The sequence below is a fragment of the Bos indicus genome, chromosome 8 (assembly GCF_029378745.1).
Source record: "Bos indicus isolate NIAB-ARS_2022 breed Sahiwal x Tharparkar chromosome 8, NIAB-ARS_B.indTharparkar_mat_pri_1.0, whole genome shotgun sequence".
Lineage (NCBI taxonomy): Eukaryota > Metazoa > Chordata > Mammalia > Artiodactyla > Bovidae > Bos > Bos indicus.
Window position 1 is genome coordinate 23,880,074 of NC_091767.1, and position 12,609 is coordinate 23,892,682.

The 12,609-nt window shown below is 39.0% G+C and overlaps 1 protein-coding gene across 2 annotated transcripts in view; it reads left to right on the forward strand.

Moving 5' to 3' along the window:
* The window catches only part of MLLT3 (MLLT3 super elongation complex subunit), a 291,112-nt gene that overhangs the window by 151,457 nt on the left and 127,046 nt on the right, over window positions 1-12,609 (forward strand). For both annotated transcript variants that reach the window (XM_019965889.2, XM_019965890.2), the window contains exon 3: window positions 9,534-9,616. In XM_019965889.2, coding sequence (XP_019821448.2) covers window positions 9,534-9,616 — 83 coding nt within the window. The remainder of the gene's footprint in view (window positions 1-9,533; window positions 9,617-12,609) is intronic.

The window sequence follows — 12,609 nt, forward strand, 5'->3', positions numbered from 1 at the left end:
ATGAGTACATTTATTTTATACATAGCAGTTTGTACCTCTTAATCCCCTACCCATATCAAGCCCCTTCCTCTTTTTTTTTTTTTATCCCCAATGGTAGCCACTAGTTTGTTCTGTGTGTCTGTGAGTCTGTTTCTGTTTTGTTACGTTCATTGATTTGTCTTACTTTATTTTTTAGATTCTACGTATGAGTGATAACATATTTGTTTTCTGTCTGACTTACTTCACCAAGTGTGATACCCTCCAGGTTCATCCATGTTGTTGTAATGGCAAAGTTTCATTATTTTTTACGGCTGAGTGCTATTCCACGTGGCATATGTACACCGAATCTTCTTTATCCTTTCATCTGTTGATGGACACTTGGGTTGCCTCTATATCTTGGCTGTTGTAAACAGTGCTACTGTGAACATTGGTATGCATGTATCTTTTCCAATTAATGTTTTTGTTTTCTTTGAGTATATACTTGGGGGTGGAATTGCTGGATCAGATGGTAGTTCTGTTTTTAGTTTTTTAAGGAAACCGCCATACTGTTTTTCATAGTGGCTCTGAAAACTTACATTTCTACTAACAGTTCTGATGACCAGTTTTGTTTTTTCGTTTTTTGATGTGATGGTACGTATTGAAATGAAGATGCTCCTGCCACATATTGTGAGGTTCTTTGTTACTTCTCTAGTTTCCCTAAGAGATCATTTTCCATGTAGCTTTTCCTGATGGACCTTCTGCAATATGGTTTTCTGAAAAATATTTTGCCCAAGGTTTAACTTTAAAAGTGATAGTCTCTTTAAGATAGATCTCTTGATTTAATAATTCTCAATAAAAGAATTAGGTCTGTCTCTAGGTTGAACTTTCTCTGAAGATTTAATTTTGCTCTTTCTTATCATATTAGCTGGGATATGTGTTTCCACTGGGCCAGTCAACTGAAGCAGTGCTATATACTGAGTTATGTTGAAGGAACTTGGGACAAACTGGTGTCAGCGTTATCAACTTTAGTGAAAGATATAAGCTTGAAGACTTATATTTAATATTTCCTAACATTTCTTAATGATATGTTGTTTTAGGCAGTTTTTGTATTTTGTTGGCTTATTTTCCCCTCCAGTTTTATTGAGATATACTTGACATATAACATTATGTAAGTTTAAAGTGGCTAGCATGTTGATTGGATACATTTATATATGGCAAAATGATTCCCACCATAGCATCAGCTAATGCTGTCATTCCATCACATAATTTTCATTTCTTTTTTTGTGATGAGGACATTTAAAATCCAGCCTTTTGCAACTTTGAAGTATATGATGTAGTGTTTTGAATTTTGCACCTAGATAACTGACACCTTAAGACATGGCAAGAATTCCCTGGCAGTCTAGTGGTTAGGACTTTGTGCTTTCACAGTTGTGTATGGGGATTTAGGGAACTAAAATCCTGCAATCTGTGTGCGTGTGCATGCGTGCTCAGTTGTCTTCTGACTCTTCGTGACTCCATGGAGTGTGTAGACTGCCAGGCTCCTCTGTCCATGACATTTTCCAGGCAAGAATATTGGAGTGGGTTGCCATTTTCTACTCCTTTGCTGGCTTGTTATATGATCCTTGAAGAAATGATTATGAAGGGGGTCTTATTTTAATAAGGTGATTAGGTCTTCTCCAGATGAAATGTATTGATTTAACTCAGCTAGATGGGCTAGTGATGTAACTCCTCCAAAAGCTGGAAATGTGTATACATTTTAAAAAATTGTCTATTTTCTCCCCCTTCTGGAGAGAATCATGGATCTTCTGAATCTATACATAAAGATCCCAAGTTACTAAACAATGAAGCTGTTTTTATGTATGATCATTAAGATTTTTTCAACATAGCCAGTTTGGAGTTGTGAACTCTTACTCCAAGTCTAGGAGTTTTGTGTAACATTCAAAATTAACAATCCCTTTTTTTATATATGTTATCCATTTTACCCTCCCTGGGTTTGGATGTGAATTTCTAAGTGTGTATGGTGTGAATTCTCTATGGAAGTATATAAGCTTCTTCCATATTACCTATTTTTGTCTGCATCATCTTCAGTGTTTCTTCTTATACTGACTATTCTGTTATGCTGTTACTTTCCTGAGGCAAAACTCAGGCTCATACTTTCTGTTTGCCACCCAGGCATTTCTTCTCAACTTCCAGGCTTGCTCCATCTCTTCCTTTGAGGTCATACTAAAGTTACATTTTATTAATTCTACTGCGTTTCATAAAGAGTAGGCTGGGTTCAGAGATGAAAAGAGGCCTGAGACACAACCTTAGCCATTGGAAAGCACAGAATTAATCTAGTGTGAGGGTGGGGCTTGATCATAGCTTGTATATTAGGATGAGCTAATGGGATCAATGAGAAAAAAGGCTGAACCCAGAAGAGGGACAGGGCCGTTTTTGTTGTAGAGTATTGGAGAAGGCAATGGCACCTCACTCCAGTACTCTTGCCTGGAAAACCTCATGGATGGAGGAGCCTGGTAACTGCAGTCCATGGGGTCGCTAAGAGTCGGACACGACTGAGCGACTTCACTCTCACTTTTCACTTTCATGCATTGGAAAACGAAAAGGCAACCCACTCCACTATTCTTGCCTGGAGAATCCCAGGGATGGGGGAACCTGGTGGGCTACAGTTCAGGGGGTCGCAAAGAGTCAGACATGACTAGGCAACTAACACTTTCAGGAGGGGACTTGTGTATAATAAGCTTGTCCTAGTGGCCTGACAGAGAAGGCAATGGCAACCCACTACAGTACTCTTGCCTGGAAAATCTCCTGGACGGAGGAGCCTGGTAGGCTGCAGTCCATGGGGTCACGAAGAGTTGGACATGACTGAGCGACTTCACTTTCATTTTTCACTTTCATACATTGGAGAAGGAAATGGCAACCCACTCCTGTGTTCTTGCCTGGAGAATCCCAAGGATAACGGAGGCTGGTGGGCTGCTGTCTATGGGGTCGCACAGAGTCGGACACGACTGAAGCGACTTAGCAGCAGCAGCATTGGCTGAAGGTTTTCCAGCCAAGGTCTGTTTGAGTGGTCCTGGAGTGGTGAATCCTGAGGAGGCAGCCATGTGTTTCACATCTGCCCAGCTAGCTAACTATATCTAGCTGTTTCTTTATAACTTTGTGAAAGTTATTTGGGCAGTTATCTCTTGTGGCTGCTGTTCTCTATTGCATAGAAAACAATTAGATTTTCATAATTGCATTTTAATTTGAAAAAAAAAAAGTCAACAAGGTAAAAACAACTCAACAATACAATTCATGAATTGCCTGATGTTATCTTTAATACATTTTCAGGGAAATAAGGAAAGTGGGAAAACATTTTTTTTTTAATTTGGAAATACCTGTTTTGAAATGGGCTGAATGGAAGCAATGGCAGAATCTCTGTGTGTGTGTGTGCATGCACACATGATGCATGTGCTTATGAAAACAAAAAATCCAACTGTTGATTCTTGTTCTTTTCAAAATGTTAGGAATGTAAAGTCTTGGCTATGTTCAGTGGCAGGGCTTTGCCCAGCCTAGACGTTAATCCCAGATGCACAGAGCAGTTGGGGACAGCAAGATGGCCATATAGTACCTGCTTCATTTTTCTTAGGGGCGCTGATGTGGTGCAATGGAAGCAGGAAGAGGAGTCCAACTGGAAGGGACATTGGGCCCAAAGCCATGGTAATACCCAGTCTCTAGATAAACCAGAGAGAGTTTAGTATGTTTCCTTTCTAGAGGGCTTCAGATCAGATCAGATCAGATCAGTCGCTCAGTCGTGTCCGACTCTTTGCGACACCATGAATCGCAGCACACCAGGCCTCCCTGTCCATCACCAACTCCCAGAGTTCACTGAGACTCACATCCATCAGGTCAGTGATGCCATCCAGCCATCTCATCCTCTGTCATCCCCTTCTCCTCTTGCCCCCAATCCCTCCCAGCATCAGAGTCTTTTCCAATGAGTCAACTCTTCGCATCAGGTGGCCAAAGTACTGGAGTTTCAGCTTTAGCATCATTCCTTCCAAGAATGGACTGGTTGGATCTCCTTGCAGTCCAAGGGACTCTCAAGAGTCTTCTCCAACACCACAGTTCAAAACCATCAATTCTTTGGTGCTCAGCCTTCTTCACAGTCCAACTCTCACATCCATACATGACCACAGGTAAAACCATAGCCTTGACTAGACGAACCTTTGTTGGCAAAGTAATGTCTCTGCTTTTGAATATGCTATCTAGGTTGGTCATAACTTTCCTTCCAAGGAGTAAGCGTCTTTTAATTTCATGGCTGCAGTCACCATCTGCAGTGATTTTGGAGCCCAGAAAAATAAAGTCTGACACTGTTTCCACTGTTTCCCCATCTATTTCCCATGAAGTGATGGGACCGGATGCCATGATCTTCGTTTTCTGAATGTTGAGCTTTAAGCCAACTTTTTCATTCTCCACTTTCACCTTCATCAAGAGGCTTTTGAGTTCCTCTTCACTTTCTGCCATAAGGGTGGTGTCATCTGCATATCTGAGGTTATTGATATTTCTCCCGGCAATCTTGATTCCAGCTTGTGCTTCTTCCAGCCCAGCGTTTCTCATGATGTACTCTGCATATAAGTTAAATAAACAGGGTGACAATATACAGCCTTGACGAACTCCTTTTCGTATTTGTAACTAGTCTGTTGTTCTATGTCCAGTTCTAACTGTTGCTTCCTGACCTGCATACAGATTTCTCAAGAGGCAGATCAGGTGGTCTGGTATTCCCATCTCTTTCAGAATTTTCCACAGTTTATTGTGATCCATGCAGTCAAAGGCTTTGGCATAGTCAATAAAGCAGAAATAGATGCTTTTCTGGAACTCTTGCTTTTTCCGTGATCCAGCGGATATTGGCAATTTGATCTCTGGTTCCTCTTCCTTTTCTAAAACCAGCTTGAACATCAGGAAGTTCATGGTTCACATATTGGTGAAGCCTGGCTTGGAGAATTTTGAGCATTACTTTACTAGCGTGTGAGATGAGTGCAATTGTGTGGTAGTTTGAGCATTCTTTGGTATTGCCTTTCTTTGGGATTGGAATGAAAACTGACCTTTTCCAGTCCTGTGGCCACTGCTGAGTTTTCCAAATTTGCTGGCATATTGAGTGTAGCACTTTCACAGCATCATCTTTCAGGATTTGGAATAGCTCAACTGGAATTCCATCACCTCCACTAGCTTTGTTCGTAGTGATGCTTTCTAAGGCCCACTTGACTTCACATTCCAGGATGTCTGGCTCTAGGTGAGTGATCACACCTTTGTGATTATCTGGGTCGTGAAGATCTTTTTTGTACAGTTCTTCTGTGTATTCTTGCCATCTCTTCTTAATATCTTCTGCTTCTGTTAGATCCATACCATTTCTGTCCTTTATCGAGCTTAGCACAATGAATAAAGTAAAAGCAATAATTATCGATGGGCAGCTGGGGCACGTCCTTAACAAAAGTTAGAACCAGTTCCACATTAGATACTCAACTTTCAAGAGAAAACCTCTCTGTGGCAACACTTTTGATTACTTCTACCATTTTTATAATATTATGTTGATTGTAGGGAGTTTGGAGAGGAATTTGACTGGTTAATATCAGTTCATTGCTGCTTGTGGAATTGCAACTTCTTTAGCAATGGTAGATCAGCAGAGTGGCATGAGTCTTTTTTTTTTTTAATTGAAATGTAGTTGATTCATAATGTTGTGTTAATTTCTGTTGTACAGAAGAGTTATTCGGTTACACGTATACATACATTCTTTTTTGTATTCTTTTCTATTATGGCTTATCACAGCATATTGAATATAGTTCCCTGTGCTATACTATACAGTAGGGTCTTGTTTATCTGTTCTACATATACCAGTTTGCATTGCTGCTACTGCTACTGCTGCTAAGTCACTTCAGTCTTGTCTGACTCTGTGTGACCCCATAGACAGCAGCCCACCAGGCTCCCTTGTCCCTGGGATTCTCCAGGCAAGAACACGGGAGTGGGTTGCCATTTCCTTCTCCAATGCATGAAAGTGAAGTCGCTCAGTCATGTCCGACTCTTCTCGACCCCATGGACTGCAGCCCACCAGGCTCCTCCATCCGTGGGATTCTCCAGACAAGAGTACTGGAGTGTGGTGCCATCGCCTTTTCCAAGTTTGCATTGACTAACCCCAAAATCAAGAGTGGCATGAATCTTTAAGAAATTCAATTCAGCATTTATTGAGCACCTATTATTTGGTGCTCAAATAATAATGGTGGTGTTGCTGACCTTATGTTGCTTAGTCTATTGAGAGGTGAATGAATATTATCAGCCTGCCTCATAAGTGCAGCAGGAGAAGCTTGGAAGAAAAACCGGAAGACGTTCTGAAAGAGCTAAAATCTGGGCTGGATTTCGACAGGAATAAGAGTTCCCAGTGATTTCTACTTAATTAATGCATATAATTTAAAAGTGAATATGAATCTCTCATTTTATTGTCACCTAAAAATTTTGATGGCTTTCTAAAGATGGGTATACCCTCAATAACTTATGACATTTGGCATCTTATTACATAGATCTTAATAGATTCTTAGGGTTAGAGACTCGTGTTAATGATTCTGATTATAAAACAGTTGAATAAATAAACCAAACTACTTCCCCCAATTTGACTTTTTTCTTATTAGAACTATAAGTTTGTATTTGCACTGCTACTGATTTTCTGTCCTGTTTACTGTGAATAAAACATTTCTGTTGTTTGCTTCTAATTAAGAACTCAGGGTATTCAACAGACATTGTTCATTTTGATGAAAAATACTGCATTTAAAAATAATTGAGGTATGAGTTGGTAAACAGTTTCTTATAAAACCAGACTTCTATGGAATAGTAATACATAACAGATCATTTCCTTTAGAGGGTGGAAAAAAGAAAACTAAGACCGTCAACTATAAGATGTGCTCATTAACAGCTGTTTTCTATAATAGGAGCAATTTGCATGCAGAACAGAGAAAATGAATTATACAAAAGGGTGTATAAAGGAACAGCTATAACTTCTCTGGCATGTATAGCAGCCCACGGAATAAACTTCCTTCAAATGACATTGGCATGATTAAATCCCAAGCAACCTGGCCAGTGAAACTGCTGTTCTGAAAAGGGGCTCTGCAGCCTGGAAATGTCATGCTTTCTGGGTAGGGTGGGGTGGGGTGCCCATGCATTTAGTGGCATCCTGCCCCCACTCAACGTTCAGGGTATTTGATAATTCATGATAGATTGGCAGGTGGTCAGTGGATGATGGGCTGAAGCCACTCTGAGTCCTTTTGCTTTTTTCATTTTTTATTAGAGAAACTTGTAAGGTCAGATGAGATGCCTCATTCATCATTTACTTCTGATGTCAGTTTGGGGAAATTTTCCCAAAGTGGGCTACAGGAGATAGCCTAATGTTAAAATCCTGTCTTCAGTATAACTGTTTGTAATCGTATTTGTATTCGTGGAATGTCTAACCAATTTTTAGGTACATCGTCCTCATCTTCTGCATTAAAAATGCCTTAGACTTGTATTTCCCCACATATGTAATCTTCTTGAGTCTTGACAGCCGTGCTTACAATGTACGCATGGTGTTCTTTCTCTCTTTTAAAAATTGTTTATTTAACTCATGTTCCCTTTCTTTTATTTTACGTTAAACTTTTACTTTATATTGGAGTATAGCCGATTAATAGTGTTTCAGGTAGACTGCCAAGGGACTCAGCCGTTCATACACATGTATCCATTTTCCCCCAAACTCCCTTCCCGTCCAGGCTGTCGCATAACATTAAGCAGTTCCCTGTGCTATACAGTAGGTCCTTGTTGGTTATCCATTTTAAATATAGCACTGTATACCTGTCCCTCCCTTTTAAAAGGAATGGAGCTGGAGCTGTCTAGAGAATCCTTAGTCCAGGGCCATGGAATTCAGTCTTCTAATCCAAATCCAGGGCTTTGTACTTGTTTTCTTTTTTCTGTTTTCATTGGAAAAAGTTACGTGACCATTGGATATTGTACAGGTTAGAGCTCCTGCCTCGCTTCTGTCGCATCTTAAGAACTTGTGTGTGCCAGGACCTTTGCTGAGTCTTCCACATACATCATCCTGTTTGACCCTTACATGGTCCAGATGAGGCACCTGAGGCTCAGACGACTGGTGTAACTTTGCAAAGGTGGCCTGGCTAATTCGAGATGGATCCCAGATTGGCATCCAGGTGTACCCGAGCCCTGGACACTCTTCATGTTCCTGAGCAAATGTTTCTGTCCTTAAGGAGTGAAAGGGAATTAGAGATGAGGTCCCTGAATATATGATAAAAAGGAAGTCTGTTAAGTGTCAAATCAGTGCTTCAGACAGTTAATACTTCAGAAAGGTAAAGAGAGAAGAGATGATAGTACCTTGTGGGCTGGAAAGGTTTTATAAGGAAACTGGGATTGGAACTAGCAGAAGATAATAAGAGTAGAATCAAAGAATGAGAGACAGGAAGAGGACCGATCATAGGTGGGAAATACTGGGCCTGTTGGTGGTGAATCAGTGCAGTTGGATCCAGCATAAGAGGTTTGATGGCTAACAAAAGGAGGAAGGTTGAAAAGGTAGATTGGAGCCCTGCAGACCTGGGTTACGTGCTGTATGGTCCTGATGTACAACATGTACATTTCGACTTCTTTGTGATATTGACTACCAATATGCAGCCTTAGCTAGCATAGTTTCAGTTGGCTTGTGATTGATTTTGAATGAATGGAAATTTTAGTGGGGTGAATCATATTTAGCTCATAGGGCATATCTCATTTCCCAAGTCTAAATAAGTCTTTCTTCATAAGAATACAAAAACCGTATTGTTTCTTATATATTCTTATGATATAAATAGATTTGAAGTGTTTATATGTATCACAATATTTCAGTAAATATTCTTTGGTGGAGGTAATGGAGAATAGTGAGTCTTAATGACATTGGGAGATACTGGGTTTGGGATTTTTCTAAGGAAGGAGGGTGATCTTGCCACTTTTTGATATGAAAATAAGGATATCTCAGAGAACTGAGAGGTTTGGGGTAGAGTGATATACATCACAGACTAGACATAGATAGTATGTTTGTTAGGAAACTGATAATTGATTTCAAGCTTTGGGTCACAAGGATCTGTCCTCAGTTTCCCTAAAGCATTAGGGCAGGGTTTAACAACTGAGGTCAAGTCATTCATGACCGTGGCTGACACTGATGCTCTATCCCTTATCAAGACTTGGATAAATAATTAATGTATTTGATTTATAGATGGACATAAGTCTCAGTGAACTCCGGGAGTTGGTGATGGACAGGGAGGCCTGGCATGCTGCAATTCATGGGGTCGCAAAGAGTCGGACACAACTGAGTGACTGATCTGACCTGATCTGATTATTATTGTAGATTCTAAACAAGAAATAAAGAATAACTCAGAGTTAGCTGGGGCTTGGCCAGGTGGCATGAAAATTGAGAACGATGTAGGTGGAAGGATGGGATTTATTTATTTATTTTTTCTTGTTTTTAAAGGAAAGAAGAATGTCTTTTTGCCTATAACTCTCATCTCACATATTCTTTTTTGTTTTTTTTTTTAATGTTTCAGTGTGCAAAGATCCACCTTACAAAGTAGAAGAATCTGGGTATGCTGGTTTCATTTTGCCAATTGAGGTTTATTTTAAAAACAAGGTATGTAATCTTTACTCATTAATCTTTCAATAGAAGATCCTTCATTAACCAAACAATGTTTAAAATAGTTTGATTTATAAGCACTTTGATCACCAGATGGTTTTTAAAAAATGTTAAATTTATCTTCTAGGAATTTTGGCTATTGTTGTCCTTAAATAAAGAGGAAGTGGCTAGAGAAAGATAATTTCAGTTCTGAAGAGTCAGATTATGTGAAATTCATTAAATGTCTCTTTTAAGAGAAGATTGATTGTCAATTTGAAAAAGAAGATTAATATATGTTTGTAAAATAGAAAAGAGAAATTATGGCTTTTCAGTGAAATGATCTTTTTCTCATTTTCATACTTCTAGAATTTTGAGACTTTTGAAGAATTGTCTTTTATTTTTCTTTATTTGATCTTTATCTGACACACACACAGAACACACAAATATACAGTTACATCAGCTGCTGCTAAGTCGCTTCAGTCATGTCTGATTCTTAGCGACCCCATGGACTGCAGCCTACCAGGCTCCTCCATCCATGGGATTTTCCAGGTGAGAGTACTGGAGTGGGTTGCCATTGCCTTCTCTGGTTATATCAGAAGTGGAAATTATGAATTCTACTGGATTTAAAAAATTTCAGCAGTGCATATATGGCAAAACACACAGACTATATAATATTGGACAAATTGCTCAACCTCTATGGGGCTGACTGTCCTTATTTATAAAATGGGGATAGGATAAGAGTACCTACCTCGTAAAGTGGCTCAGAGGAATTGATCAAATAAAGCAATGTAGAGTATTTAGAATGATGCTTCATATGTAAGTAAGCACTTAGTAAATACTAGCTGTTATTTTTAATCACCCTGTTTCTTTCTTTCATTCCTTTCCTGATTACTAAGGTAATCATAGTTCCTAAAACCTGCCCCAAAGTGAGATAATTCACTTTTTTAAAAAAAAAGAATTGAGCTATTAGAATGTTGTGTCATCCAAGCTAGTGCTCCACAGTCTGGTGCTTGGACCAGCAGCATTGGCATCACCCAAGAGCTGGTTGGAAATGAGATTCTCAGGCTCTATCCCAGATCTGTTGAATCAGAATCTCTGGGATGGGGCCTGGAAATCTGCATCTTTACTGGCCTTCCAGGTAAACAAACACCAGTGAGTATGAAAACCCTGATAAGCCACTCCTGGAATACTGCCTCACCAACTTTTTCTTTTTCCTTTTAATTGAAGTATAGTTGATTGCAATATTGTGTTCCATTGGCTTTTTTTTTTTAAGTCTTTGTTGTGTTTGCTACAATATTGCTTCTGTTTCATGGTTTGGTTTTTTGACGGAGAGGCATGTGGGATCTTCACTCCCTGACCAGGGATCGAACTCATATCCCCTGCATTGGAAAGTGAAGTGTTAACCGCTGGACCACCATGAAAGTCCCTCCACTGACTTTTTCAATGTATAGAAGGTTCAGCCTTCGGTTTAATAAAAGCCTTTTTGTGATTAAGAGATAATTTGCTTTTAAATAAGCTCTAATGAAACTATCCTTAAAAGTTGGAATGTGTAGAAAACAGGGGTAGATTTTATTTTCCATATTTAAAAATTTTTTTCAAAAGCCAGTTTCCTCGTGTGCCACATTGCTGCTCCCTGATCCTCCTACACGTTACCCTTTTAAATTGTTTTTCTGTATGTTTGTATTTTGGGAACATTATTTGGTGGTATTACACAGTATTACACATAATCTATTTCTGTGTAAATATTTGAGTATTTACTTTGTCCATGGCAGTTTGCTAAACCTTTTACATATGTTACTTTATTCAGCTGGTTTATAAGAACTTTTGAGAGGTTATTATTCCTACTCTACAGGAGAGGAAACTGAGTCATGGAAAGATTACATGGCTTGTCCAAGGCCACACACAGTTGGAAAGTGTTAAAACCAGATTCTTAATCTAGGTCTTTCTCTCCATTGGCAATTCTCTTAACTTCTGTTCCTTAGCAGAAGTCACTCTTTGCCAGGATAATTACCTTCCTCAGTAGTAATATCACTAAAATGTTCACATGTTTTTCATCACATCAAAATTTGGTGAGATGTGCTCTGTCTATTCATAAGACATGCTTTCACGCTGAGGTATAGATTTGTTTTTTTCTCATTTCAAGATTTCCCTTAAGAAATTAGTTTTTAGCTTTCTTTTTTTCCTTCATTAAAAAATTGAGATATAACTTACACATCATAAAATTCATCCTTTAAAAGTGTACAGCTCTGTGGGTTTTAATATATTGTACAAACATCACCAGTGTTTAATTCTAGGACATTTTCATCACCTCATAAGAAAACCCTGCCTCCATCAGCAACTGCTCCTCATTTCTTCCTCTCCCAACTCCTGGGCTGAATCTGTTTCCTTTAAGCCATTCATCTATTTCCTTTCTCTATGTAATATCCTATTCTGGTCAGTTCCTATAAATGGAACCATACCATGTGTGGCCTTTTGTGTCTGGCTTCTTTCATTTAGTGTGTTTTCAAGGTTTATCCACGTTATGGGATGTACCGATACTTGCTCCTTTTTATAACTGAATACTGTTCCATTGTATAATGTATCCCACTGTATATGCCATATTTTATTTATATTCGTATTCATAATTTGATGGACATTTGACTTGTTTCCATCTTTGCTGTATGAATACTGCTGCTGTGAACATTCACATGCAAGTTTTTGCATGGATATACGTTTTCAAGTCTCTTGGGCGTATACCTAGGTGGAGTTGTTGGGTCGTGTGGTAACTCTGTGTTTAAATTAACTTTTTGAAGAACTGCCAAACTGTTTTCCAAAAATGACTGTACTATTTTACATTTCTACCGGCAGTATATGAAAGGTACATTGAAAGCTTTAGTTTGAAAATAATGCTGCAATGAAGTATCTTGCCTCCTACTTTGTTCTTAACTTCTCTGGTCACTTTTACAAGCTCTCATTTCTTCAGGAACTGCCAAGTTCCCTTCTTTACAGAAATAATTGGAATCTCCTCATCC